Here is a 13,970-nt window from a genome sequence, read left to right on the forward strand (position 1 = left end):
AACCGTAAAATTTAGGATCTTTCAACTCTTTCACCAAAATTATATTCTTATAAGAGCCCCTTATATCTAATTTTGAGAGCGCCCTGGGCGCTTATTACGTCGAATAGGGTATGCGTGATTTACAATGCAGCTCTGTTCCCAGCCCCCATTGCCAGGCTTATAAGGCAGAGGTGAGGTGAATTGGGTTTAACGTTGCGTCCAAGATTATTGCACTCATATAGCGATGTGCATGCATGTGTGTGTGGCTGCTTGTACAAGTCCGAACTGATGTCGATTTATAGTGCTAGCCCACTGATATACCATGCCGCAGTTTAACATGAATACCCAACTCAGACACAGGATACTGACTCCGAGCCAACCAGTCCTTGTTTTAGGCCCTTAATGCCGAGCGCCAGACAGGGTAACAACAAGTACCATCTTTTAACGTCCTTTGGTATGACGCGGTCGGGGATCGAACCCCGGACCTTCCGCTCTCAGTTAATGGAGAACAATTTCAAACTCCCTCAAACGTCTTTTACTGTCTTGGCTTACATTTGGCTCATTTCATTTTATGAGCTAATGAAGATGTACGCATTACAAAACGGTGGCCAGTTGTCACTCTACCAAGATGATATAGATCATTCTTTGAGTTAGCCATGCATACGATCTCATTCCCTCTAAAAAAAATTCTCATGAAAATTACGTGGTTCACGAGTATTGTCCAATTAAAAAAAATATACATGGAGAAGGGGTGATTTTGACTAGCCAGACAGGCCATCAACTTTACGTTTCAGAATGCCATTTGTAATTTGAACTGGCAATGGGCCAGCAGTTAAATCGATGCATGATCATTGTCCCCAAGGTTAGGGAGGCTCGTGCAAACGGTAAGGACTGAAGATACGAGTGTCTGACTGACTGACTGTTGTCCCTGCAGGTGGAGGAGTGCGTAGGGCTGTTTGACCCCAAGCTGTCCCTGTTTACTGGGGACGAGATGGTGGCGGAGAGTGACGAGAGGCCCACTCACAAGATCACAGACTTCAGGTATGTTGGCCAGTGCTCAAACTGTGACAAATCGTGTGTTTGTCTCAAGTAGTTTTATGTAGATACACGCCGGGTATGGGTTCCCAGTAGCCTATACTGGTAGTGAGAGGTAGCTCAGTCACTCTGGTGGTCAGCTTCAGTGACTTGGTAGATAGTGAGCTCTTGTTTGTGTTGCCCTGACTTGAGTATGTAGTAGCCACTGTAAGATAGACTACAGCGTTAAAGAAAAGAAACAACAAACTTGGTTGTGAGGTGACCCATTTCCTGTGAAATGATGGGCAAAGTATTGGAAGAATGGGACTAAGAGGAAATAGCACTAGAAAATCTGTGTCATATGTTTTGGACGCCCACAAAGATCCAGGTTAGAATTGGTCTTCAGCAACCCCTGCTTGCTGTTGGAGGCATCTAACGGGATCTGGTTGTCAGGCTCACTGACTTGGTCATCGTATCCGAATTACGTAGATAGATGCTCATGATGTCATTCACTGTATCATGCTGTATTGTCTGGTCCAGACTTGAAAGTTTACAGACTGCCATCATATAGCTGGAATATTGCTGAGTGCAGCGTTAAACAACAAACAAACAAAACAAGAAATTAAATATATTTTAGACCATGCTGGCCATACTTGATTATTTACAGGCAACCATCATATCTGGAATATTAGTAAGAGAGCAGCATTATGCAACACACTTGGGTGGGGGGTCAAAGTGGTTGTACTGAGTCTTTTTACTTTCGTCCTGAAAACTTTACAAGTTGTGCAGATCACGAAACTTGGAAATGTTGAAGTAATAGTATGGGAATTAACATTGGTTAATAGAGATTAAATAACATAACCCAGGAAAACATACACCTCAACTATGATCAAGAAAATCATGCATCTTGGCCAATTCGCTCTTTCAGTATTTACGACAAGAACACCCATCTCTGCCCTTTTGACTCCGGCCTGATCGAGAAGAACGTCATGCTGTACTTCAGTGGAGTGATCAAGCCCATCTACGACGAGAGTGTCACCCCGGAAGGTGAGGGAAAGACAGACAGAGTTGTGGGCCACAAACGTTCTACATACCTTGTCCTCACACACATTTATTGAATCAAAAATTGGCCTTGAGTGTGAGTTCTTGCACTGCACTGTCGTCACTGTCGTCACTGACGTTTGCAATGCAGTGTTTGATGTAAAGGTGGTCCTTGTCTTCTGCTGTATTTGGAACCCCTCGAAATTCCTTTACTTTCATGCTCAAATTTGAAAACGTAAATGCAGGACCTACCAAATTCTCGGAGGTCAGTTCGTCAAATAATCAATAAGAAACCGAAGGCAGATTTTGGTGATAAGAATAAATTGCTGCAGACTGTCATGCATCCTTTTGATAAGTGTGACCTTCTGGAATGTCATGATTGACCAATGCAATGATGCATTGCAAAGTTACACTCCGAGACACGATGTATGATATGCCGGTCCATGCAAAGTTACACTCCGAGACACGATGCATGATATGCCGGTCCATGCAAAGTTACACTCCGAGACACGATGCATGATATGCCAGCCCATGCAAGGTTACACTCTGAGACACGATGTATGATATGCCGGCCCATGCAAAGTTACACTCCGAGACACGATGCATGATACGCCGGTCCATGCAAAGTTACACTCCGAGACACGATGCATGATACGCCGGTCCATGCATCGATTATGTCTTAATTTGTATTAATTTTCAAAAAGTAGTATTGCTGAAGTTTAATGAGAGCTTAGACAGATACCTGTATGATCTACTCGTACAAGGGCTACATCAGTTTACTGCCTATCAAGAAATATAATTAATTTAATTGCATAGAACAATCCTAAAGTAACCAATTATGACACAAAGTTATCGACCTCTCTTCAGCCAGGCAGCACTGGATATGTAGACTTTCACTCAAAACAGCACAAATTATTGTCGGATCGTAGGTTTTCAGACATCATACATTTTCAGACTGCCATGTTTATCTCGATTATTAGCGCTAAAACAACTAGTCGAGTCACACAGACATTGTAAATACTCAGATGATGGCCTGTTTTTTAGACAAAGTGAGTGAGATGTGTGACTGTTTTTCTTGTGATTACCAAGAAAATTACGAATGTTTCTTAAGCCTCCGTAAACCCATAACACAGGGATAATCAATGACAGAATTATTTGATCATCTCGTCTATAAAAAAGTCAGACATTATTTGAGGATAGGTGTCCTGACAAATTGTTAGAGATTTTAAACAACTCCACTTGTCATAACACAGGGTTAAGTAATGTACTTATCATCTTGACGTTAGTATGAGCAACTATATCATTGTCATTTCATGTTTGAGGAGGGGCGGTCGGGAAGCCTAGTGGTTAAAGCGTTTGCTCGTCACGCCAAAGACCCGGGTTCGATTCCCGACATGGGTACAATGTGTGAAGCCCATTTCTGGTGTCCCCCGCTGTGATATTGCTGGAATATTGCTAAAAGCGGCGTAAAACCGTACTCACTCACTCATGTTTGAGGACCCCCAGAGACGAAGCATGTGTAAAAATTACTAGTTTGAGTTGAACACTGTTGTGTAGGTAGTGTTATAATGTGGACCAAATCAACACTGTCTGGATGCTGCAGGTGGCGTGAGGTGCCGTAATATGGGCCCCATCAACGAATGGTGGACAACTGGTTTTGACGGTGGTGAGAACGCCCTGGTTGGGTTCAGCACAGCGTACGCAGACTACTTCCTGATGGCCCCGAGCGAGGTTTATGCTCCCTTCATTGACACCATGAAGGAGAAGGTCCACATGTCGAAGGTCGTCATCGAGTTCATGCAGAACAATCAAGATGCCAATTATGAAGATCTGTTGAACAAGATTGAGGTTAGACATTTTTCACCAGATGGTTGTATTTATAGGCGTGCAAATATGGCAATGCTTTGGTCCATTTCAGCAAGATCAAACTTAGACATTGCCACAAGATGATGGAATGTAGGTTGGTGCAAATATGGCAAAACTGTGGTCCATTATCAAGTCATCAACTTCAAGAGTTGTATATGCAGTGATACGGAATGATATATTTGATATGCTGAAATACTTGTTCTTTGTCTGAATATTTTAGATAAGATTTGAGCTAACTGACTGGGTCCTGAAAATTGTCCCAGTTTTTTACCTGATTTATTAAATGAGCAATGGTAAAAGAAGTAATTGAAAGTTATCTAAAGTGTTCGTATCATTGTATTTAGATTTTGAATTTGTTCTTTTCAACACTTGCAAGGAAAATTTTGGTTGTGTTGGAAAGGCTGATTTATTAAGTTTCAGGAAGCGTAATGACGTTAAATAAGTGTTTGACTTCGGCTGGTTTTCTCATGAGATGTAGGTAGAAGCAGTACAAACACTGGGTGAAGATTCATCTTGCTCTTATTTTTAAAACATTATGTCCATAATCATGATAATTCTGTACAAAAGTTGCAAACTTGAAGTAATAGAAATGATAGAAATAGGTCAGCCATTGGAACACTGGAACAATGTTTCCATGTTTTCTGCAACTTTTTATTTGACATAACCAGTTGGCCACAAAGGTGCCTTATCACACCCTAATTCTTTTTTGAGTCAGTGTTCAGTGTTTGGTAAACCATGTGTACCTGTTTTCATAGACGACTGTTCCGCCGACTGGTCTGACCAAGTTCACGGAGGACGAGCTGCTGAGGCACGCCCAGTTCGTAGTGGATCAGGTTGGTGTTTAACTAGCTTGTGCAGTTGCATTATCAACTACCCTATCTACAACTGTGATTGCATACAGTTATTTAATTCTTCACAATAAAATATAAGATTTTCATTCAAACTTTTCAAAATTCTATTTTTGATTTTATGGTGAAACTAACTTCTGAACTCCTTACTGTGTGTCCAGGTACAGAGTTACGATGAGGCTGCAGACGAAGATGAAGGCTTCCTGATCACCACACCCTGCATGAGAGCTCTCATCAAGCTTGCTGGTGTCACTTTGGGGAAGAGGTAAACTTGTCACAAGCATTACGCCAACATAATCGACTGAGGTCAGACATAGTCAGAGATAGCTTTGACACATCACCATGAAGTCCTCTTGCAACAGGGGGCACGGATGGCCCAGTCGTCTAAGGCGCCACGATTCTCTGTGCAAAGTTCCGAACATGGGTACCATTTGTAAAGTGCATTTCTGGTGTCTCCTGCCATGATATTGCTGGAATAATGCTGAAAGCAGCATAAAACAATGCTCGTTCAACTGTGGGCCAGGAGTAGCCCCAGGTGTAACTTGGCACCATCATGCTGGTCTGAGTCATTTTGTTTAATGTTAAAGGCTAATAGAGATGTTGCCACTATTTGAGTGGGCGTGAAATTAAGGAGCAAGAAACTTCTGAGGATGAGAGGGCCAGTCGTCTAATGCACCACAATTCACTGTGTAGAGTTGTGTCCCTTTGACGCACCAGAAACCTATGACTTGTGTTGGAATCCCTGTTCGCTCATGCTGTCAAACACTGATTGTCCTGTCCCAGATTCCATCCTTCATATGTTGTTGTAATAAAGCTGGAATCTTTCTGGAAATTATCACCCAAAGCTGCCTCACTTATCAAAGGCTACGAAATATATCCGATATGTAATAAAACACAAAATTATTTTTGGATACTTAACCTCAAGAAAAACATCTCGCTTTTCTCAGAACTCAGCCCAAAAATGATAACATTTACAAATGAGAACTTTCCACTCGCCGATGGGATAGGATTCCTCTCCATAGGATTTGGCGAGTGGCTTGTATTTTCCCCAGTAAAACATGCTGTTCTGTTTAAAGGCGAGCGATGCAAAAACAAATGCGAGAGCCGAGAGTGAAGAAAGAAAAGCCCAAACACACCATGGCAACGACCACACCGCTTGTGCGCAAAATCTTCGACAGCATGTTCATGGAGCAGATCGAGGAGAAGGGAAACATGGAGGCGCGGAAGCGGCGGTGTGGGATCTGTGAGATCTGCCAACAGCCGGACTGCGGGGAATGCACCGCATGCAAGAATATGATCAAGTTCGGAGGATCTGGCCGCTCAAAGCAGGCTTGTGTGAAGAGGAGGTGAGTGTTGATGTTTTGACGTAGTTTTTGGCACTGAGTTGTCTTGTTTTCAGAGTGTCTGCATGATATGACAACATTTCATTGCCCAATGTACATGTACAGTAATATTTGCATGTCGATACATAACTGGTATTCAATCAAGTCTAAGGGGTGGTCCGGTAGCCTAGCGGTTAAGGCGTTTGCTCGTCACACCGAAGACCAGGGTTTGATTCCTGACATGGGTACAATGTGTGAAGCCCATTTTTGGTGTCCCCTGCCGTGATATTGCTGGAATATTGCTAAAAGCAGCGTAAAACCATACTCACTCACTCAGTCAATCCAGTATGCAACTTTTGCCACCTGTCGGAAGCCTAAGCCTGGTACAGTTCTGTACGGAGTAGTAAGCTTGGTTCTGTATAGTCCATGTTAGAAAACTAAATCCACTGAAAATGATGCCAGTCAGTGAATAACACAAGTCCAAAAACCCATTGCCATTCTTTTAGAATTCTGTTCCGTCTTGTAAGCTCAGCTAACGATAGTTAATACAATGATGCTATCATCTACTGAAAATGACACCAGTCTGAGAATTTACCCAGTAATCCAAAAACCCATTCTTTTAGAATTCTGTTCTGTCTTGTAGGCTCAGCTAACGATAGTTAATACAATGACGCTATCATCTACTGAAAATGACACAAGTCTGAGAATTTACCCAGTAATCCAAAAACCCATTCTTTTAGAATTCTGTTCCGTCTTGTAAGCTCAGCTAACGATAGTTAATACAATGATGCTATCATCTACTGAAAATGACACCAGTCTGAGAATTTACACAGTAATCCAAAAACCCATTCTTTTAGAATTCTGTTCCGTCTTGTAAGCTCAGCTAACGATAGTTAATACAATGATGCTATCATCTACTGAAAATGACACCAGTCTGAGAATTTACACAGTAATCCAAAAACCCATTCTTTTAGAATTCTGTTCCGTCTTGTAAGCTCAGCTAACGATAGTTAATACAATGATGCTATCATCTACTGAAAATGACACCAGTCTGAGAATTTACTCAGTAATCCAAAACCACAGGCTATTAGAATTTGGTTCAGTCTTGTAAGCTCACCTAACAATGGTAAATATAGTAACTCTATCAGCTACTGGAAATGATGCATGGAGACAAGTTTAGTTTAGTTGACTCTGGTTTGGTCACAGACTGTTCGCTGTGGTTCAGAGGTCTTGCACTAATATACCAACAAGGAAGTTTCTGGACTTTTGAAGTGTAACTATCGATGAATTGGAACTGTATGTCCTACGATTGTACTATATTGATAGGAATTTAAAAATGCCAATGGTATTGTCGATAGTATGCATAACTATCGATAGTTGCAATGGTGGAAATTAGTTATAAAGAAAACACATTAAGAAAAACGGGGAAAACTTTTTTTCACTGTCAAATTTCAAGCCTGTGTGTTGATTACCAACTTCTGATTAGAGTTACTTCCCTTTGGTTTGAGTAGCGACAAGGAGGGAAAGAGCCATCTTTGACATCATTATCAATACTTTTTTCTTTTCTATGACATTGATTAATATAGCTATGAACCCTTAAAGTTGGTTTAAAACCATCGTAATACTCATCTTCTCAAGGCAAGGGAGTTAACTGACTGTGAAAGTCCAGCTTCCACCCTTGCCGAACTAGGCTGCAATTCTGGAGTCTCGAAATCTGGTTTGTAAACAACTTGGATTTCAATGTGCATATTTCTATCGACAACATATGTTGGCTATCTCCTTTTCATGGGAACGTACTTGGAAGTCGATTTTGATTTCTTTATTTCCGTACTGAGGAGGCCACAGGCCTGTAGTACATTTATAATTTGTACATTCATAGCAGTAGAGTCTAAAGAGTCTCTAACATAATATTATTCCTATGTCTCATTGCATGATAGATGTACATAGATAAATTTTGTAAAAGTAAGTACTTAGAGTTGTTTAACAGAGATGTGAATTTAAAGAAAGCCAAGACTCCGACGACATCAGTTGTTTCCTCAAGGGAGGGAACACAGTGACAAATTTGATACTAGAATAGTATTTGTCTGAGATAAACACACACACACCCCACCCCACCCCACCCCACCCCACCCCACCCCACCCCACCCCAATAAAACATATTTCCCTATTTACCAACCCATGTAGATGTATCGCGAGACGCATCGTTGAAGGTTTGTATCATGGTGTACCGGTAGTGCTGTCTAAAGGCTACCATTCTGTTCAGTTAAAGTTAACTATTATAGACCAGTGTAGACATGGTGTCTGTATGTTATCATTATTGGGCTGAATCCTGAGAAAGAGAGTGGTTTCCGTTTCAAGCTACATGGTGAACTGATGGAAGCAATTCTCTTAAGTGTCTCTGCATTAATCCTTTGAAAAAGGTAATGCACCCTGATTGAAAGTCAAGTATGATTAAGACGTCGAGTGTCCTATGGCCATCCCTCGTTAACTTTTACATTTTTGACAGAATTCTGATTTGTCTTTAAACATGTCCGCCATTCAGCCTTTGTGGCTCTATTTTTTTGCAATGATGGGTATGTAGAATAACTTACTCCAAAATCACCACAAGGAAATACAACTTGACTCAATCACTGAAATATCTGCTGTACAGTTGCTGTCTGCCTAATGGTAAAAGTGGCGGACCACAAGGAAATACAACTTGACTCACTCACTGTGAAATATCTGCTGTACAGTTGCCGTCTGCCTAATGGTAAAAGTGGCAGACCATAAGGAAATACAACTTGACTCACTCACTGTGAAATATCTGCTGTCCAGTTGCCGTCTGCCTAATGGTAAAAGTGGCAGACCATAAGGAAATACAACTTGACTCACTCACTGTGAAATATCTGCTGTACAGTTGCCGTCTGCCTAATGGTAAAAGTGGCAGACCATAAGGAAATACAACTTGACTCACTCACTGTGAAATATCTGCGGTACAGTTGCCGTCTGCCTAATGGTAAAAGTGGCAGACCATAAGGAAATACAACTTGACTCACTCACTGTGAAATATCTGCTGTACAGTTGCCGTCTGCCTAATGGTAAAAGTGGCAGACCATAAGGAAATACAACTTGACTCACTCACTGTGAAATATCTGCTGTACAGTTGCCGTCTGCCTAATGGTAAAAGTGGCAGACCACACGGAAATACATCTTGACTCACTCACTGTGAAATATCTGCTGTGGAGTTGCCGTCTGCCTAATGGTAAAAGTGGCAGACCACACGGAAATACATCTTGACTCACTCACTGTGAAATATCTGCTGTACAGTTGCCGTCTGCCTAATGGTAAAAGTGGCAGACAACAAGGAAATACAACTTGACTCACTCACTGTGAAATATCTGCTGTACAGTTGCCGTCTGCCTAATGGTAAAAGTGGCAGACCATAAGGAAATACAACTTGACTCACTGTGAAATATCTGCTGTACAGTTGCCGTCTGCCTAATGGTAAAAGTGGCAGACCATAAGGAAATACAACTTGACTCACTCACTGTGAAATATCTGCTGTACAGTTGCCGTCTGCCTAATGGTAAAAGTGGCAGACCACAAGGAAATACAACTTGACTCACTCACTGTGAAATATCTGCTGTACAGTTGCCGTCTGCCTTATGGTAAAAGTGGCAGACCACAAGGAAATACAACTTGACTCACTCACTGTGAAATATCTGCTGTACAGTTGCCGTCTGCCTAATGTTAAAAGTGGCAGACCATAAGGAAATACAACTTGACTCACTCACTGTGAAATATCTGCTGTACAGTTGCCGTCTGCCTAATGGTAAAAGTGGCAGACCATAAGGAAATACAACTTGACTCACTCACTGTGAAATATCTGCTGTACAGTTGCCGTCTGCCTAATGGTAAAAGTGGCAGACCACAAGGAAATACAACTTGACTCACTCACTGTGAAATATCTGCTGTACAGTTGCCGTCTGCCTAATGTTAAAAGTGGCAGACCACAAGGAAATACATCTTGACTCACTGTGAAATATCTGCTGTACAGTTGCTGTCTGCCTAATGTTAAAAGTGGTGGACCACAAGGAAATACATCTTGACTCATTGTGAAATATCTGCTATAGAGTTGCTGTCTGCCTAATGTTAAAAGTGGCGGACAACAAGGAAATACAACTTGACTCACTCACTGTGAAATATCTGCTGTACAGTTGCCGTCTGCCTAATGTTAAAAGTGGCAGACCACAAGGAAATACAACTTGACTCACTCACTGTGAAATATCTGCTGTACAGTTGCCGTCTGCCTAATGGTAAAAGTGGCAGACCACAAGGAAATACATCTTGACTCACTGTGAAATATCTGCTGTAGAGTTGCCGTCTGCAACTTTCGCTGTGCAGAGTTGCGTTTATTTGGTACGCTAGAAACTTATGAATGTTCTTATCACATTTTGCCCTGATTATGTTTCTAGGTTGTTCAGCACCATACCTTTGCTCATGGGTTTTGGTAAGTGTCTGAGACCTGCATCACTTATAACTGGAATAAGCTGTGTTATAACCCAACTCACTCACTCATTTGAACCCTTATACATTGACATTGAAATGTGTCTTTAGATGCCCCAACATGGCGGTGCGTGAAGCCGATGATGATGATGCGGAGGATGGTGACGATGTGAAGCAGGTAAATAAGGATTGACAGTCAATACGTGTTAGTATGACATTAAAGAAACAAACTAAAGCAGCATTAAAAATAAGGGCAGTCATATTTATCTGTAACAAATGTGTTTTATTTTACCAGTGTATAAACATGATTAGAGATCATATTTAAATAACAAAACAAACTCCATTTCCAGTTTGGGTGAAAACCTGAAATATTAAACTTTTGATGAAATTATCTCTGAAATAAGGATTAATAAGTTTGGAAGTAGTGAAGGGAATATTACAAAACAGTAATGCTGTTTAATCCATGACAAACTGGTTTATATATTTTTATTGCAGGAAGCCATCGAAATTCCCCCAAGTCCAGCTAAAAGGCACAAGACTGCTTCATCCAAAACAAAGGTAACTTGTTAATGCATTTACCCAGGGTCTTTTCGGGGGCACGGTTGGCCCAGTTGTCTAAGTCACCGCGATTCGCTGCACAGAGTTGAGTCCCTTGGGCAGCCAGAAACCTATGATTGTGGGTTCGAATCCCGGTTCGCCCCGATCATGTTTCTAGGTTTGTCATCACCATACCTGTGCTTGTGGGTTTCACCGAAGTGGTTAACGTCTGAGACCTGCCGTAGGTAATATATGTAGATATTGTAGTTTTTGTAATCATGTAGTAACCTCTTACGACAAGCATAGTCACCTTTGACATTTGGAATAACCCCCTTAAAGAGTTGTGTAATACATTACATGAAGTATCAATAAACCAGCCGATAACTGATCAGGAATTGTATTTCAGACTCAAATAAGATGGATTGGAAATTGCATCAAGGAGACGGCATCCAAGAAGTTCTTTTCAGGATTCCTGTTGAATGGAGAAGAGGTCAGATATTTTTCAGAGCCTTACTTAAACACAACTCCATTTGAAGTTGATTAATTACTGAATAACCAACGATTTACAAGGAATTATAGACTATCTGCCCGGAGTGAATAAATGGTGCAAGTCCTGAACCTTCAGTGGGAACTTGCAGCATTCATGCATGAGGGACAGATGCTCCATCTTTCTGATTATCTTGTAAGTTATACCATATATTACAGTCCTCGACATTTTAAGAGAGAAAATGAACAAAAATGTCTGACATGTGAACCCTAGACATACATTTCACTGAAGTCAGCGTAATTGGATGGATCATGTCATTAATGTTTGACGTCATGAACAATAGATAACATTATATCGTATTTTTCTCGACATGCTAATTGTGGCTTCAACTGACCCATCATCATTGACAACCACTATAATGCACATGTACGAATATTTAAATGTTTTTACGCATGATCATTCCTTCCTTAGGGTAATATATCAGGGTTCGAAAGTCTCTGTGTTCAACTCATTATGGCACAGCTAAAAGAAGTTTCTGGTGCTTCAAGAGTATACTTGAAATATGTCTTTTCTAACAAAAAATACCTTTTGACAATGTTTCTTATTAGAAGCCAGGGGGCATGGGTGGCCCAGTCGTCTAAGGCGCCGCAATTCGCTGTGCAGAGTTGTGTCCCTTGGGCACGCCAGAAACCTATGATTGTGGGTTCGAATCCCAGTTTGCCCCAATTATGTTTCTAGGTGTGTCAGCACCATACCTGTGCTCATTGGTTTCACCTAAGTGAGACCTACATCACTTCGGGCTTTCCTCCCACATTTAGCTGACACGCTGTGATATAACTGGAATACTGTTAAAAGCGGCATTAAACCCAACTCACTCACTCACTCACTATTAGAAGCCAGTGATAAATGTACTCCTACACAAGTAAACTGGAGAAACGTATGGTAAATTAGTACATGAAAATGTATAATATGCATTATGATTCACAGAAGAAACCAAGGGATTCAGAACTTTAAAAGGGTATTATTAATCAAGTGTACATTGACCTTTCACTTGCCCACATTATACAATTACTTGCCAGAAATTTATCACTTTGTTTCCCTTCTTCCTATCTTGTGAGGAGTTGGTGGGATAGCCTCGTGGATGAAGGTCGGGCTTGACGCGCCAAGGACCCAGGTTCGATTCCCAACATGGGTACAATGTGTGAACCTTTTCCCCACAGGGATATTTGCCCGACTACTCACTCAGTCCCATGTTATGACTATGACACATAAAGCGTCTTCAGTGAAATTGTCTGCTTATACCATGACATGAACAGAACAAGTACAATAATTATCATTTTTTCCTCTGCCCCCAGGTGAGAGCTGGTGACTATGTGTCGGTGAAGCCAGATGACCCCACCACACCCTTGTACATCTCCCAGGTGCAGTACATGTGGGAGACATCCTTGGGGGACATGAAATACCACGCCCACTGGTTCATGTGAGTACCACGCCCACCCTGATCATGTTAGTGCCACACCCACTTCGTATGATGATACCCGTGAAGATCCGGGGTAGAATAGGCCTTCCGCAGCCCATGCTTGCCGTAAAAGGCGACTACGCTTGTTGTAAGAGGCGACTAACGGGATCGGGTGGTCAGGCTCGCTGACTTGGTTGATGCATGTCATCGTATCCCAATTGCGTGGATCGATGCTCATGATGTCAATCACTGGCTTGTCTGGTCCAGACTTGATTATTTACAGACCACCGTCATTTAGCTGGAATATTGCTGAGTGCTGTGTTAAATACAACAACAAAAATAATCATATGATGATACCACATTCACAAGTTCATGTCAGTGGTTCATATGTTAGATGCCACACCCACCAGTTCCTTTTGGTTGTTGATTTGTTAGATACCACGCCCACAAGAATTAAAAGAAGGGAGTAATTGTAAAACACAGATATTATACATTACTATAATACTTAGATAAATAAAAACTACTTGTGTGCCTGCAGGCGTGGCAGTGAGACGATGCTGGGGGAGGTAGCAGAACCCAGGGAGCTGTTTGTTGTAGACGAGTGTGACGATTCTGACCTGGATGTGATTGTTACCAAGGTCAAGGTGAGGTCATGGCTCAGAATGTGAGGTCAAATGATATATACACCAAAGTCATCAAACAATAAGACAGTACTTGCATTTTGGCATCTCTGCATTTTGACAAGAGACAACAGCTTATTTTCTTACCAAGCCAACAGCTTGTTTTTAAGTTAAATAATTATTTTGTTTTAAGGCAGCACCAATATGTGATCAGATTGTAGAACTCATTTCATTGGTTCAATTCATATGTCGATCAGTCCCTGTTTTTAACCACCGTCATATAGCTGGAATATTGCTGAGTGTGGCATTAAA

The 13,970-nt window shown here is 41.4% G+C and overlaps 1 protein-coding gene across 1 annotated transcript in view; it reads left to right on the top strand.

The window, feature by feature from the left end:
- Positions 1 to 13,970, top strand: part of LOC139459763 (DNA (cytosine-5)-methyltransferase 1-like) — a 44,481-nt gene that overhangs the window by 10,361 nt on the left and 20,150 nt on the right. Inside the window, exons 9-19 of the mRNA XM_071241424.1 lie at positions 914 to 1,020; positions 1,922 to 2,040; positions 3,638 to 3,882; positions 4,656 to 4,733; positions 4,910 to 5,013; positions 5,825 to 6,094; positions 10,667 to 10,733; positions 11,051 to 11,113; positions 11,499 to 11,582; positions 12,935 to 13,059; positions 13,577 to 13,682. Of these exons, the coding sequence (XP_071097525.1) occupies positions 914 to 1,020; positions 1,922 to 2,040; positions 3,638 to 3,882; positions 4,656 to 4,733; positions 4,910 to 5,013; positions 5,825 to 6,094; positions 10,667 to 10,733; positions 11,051 to 11,113; positions 11,499 to 11,582; positions 12,935 to 13,059; positions 13,577 to 13,682 (1,368 nt within the window). The remainder of the gene's footprint in view (positions 1 to 913; positions 1,021 to 1,921; positions 2,041 to 3,637; positions 3,883 to 4,655; positions 4,734 to 4,909; positions 5,014 to 5,824; positions 6,095 to 10,666; positions 10,734 to 11,050; positions 11,114 to 11,498; positions 11,583 to 12,934; positions 13,060 to 13,576; positions 13,683 to 13,970) is intronic.

The sequence above is a fragment of the Haliotis cracherodii genome, unplaced genomic scaffold (assembly GCF_022045235.1).
Source record: "Haliotis cracherodii isolate W230 unplaced genomic scaffold, xgHalCrac1.p SCAF_13, whole genome shotgun sequence".
Classification (NCBI taxonomy): Eukaryota; Metazoa; Mollusca; class Gastropoda; order Lepetellida; family Haliotidae; genus Haliotis; species Haliotis cracherodii.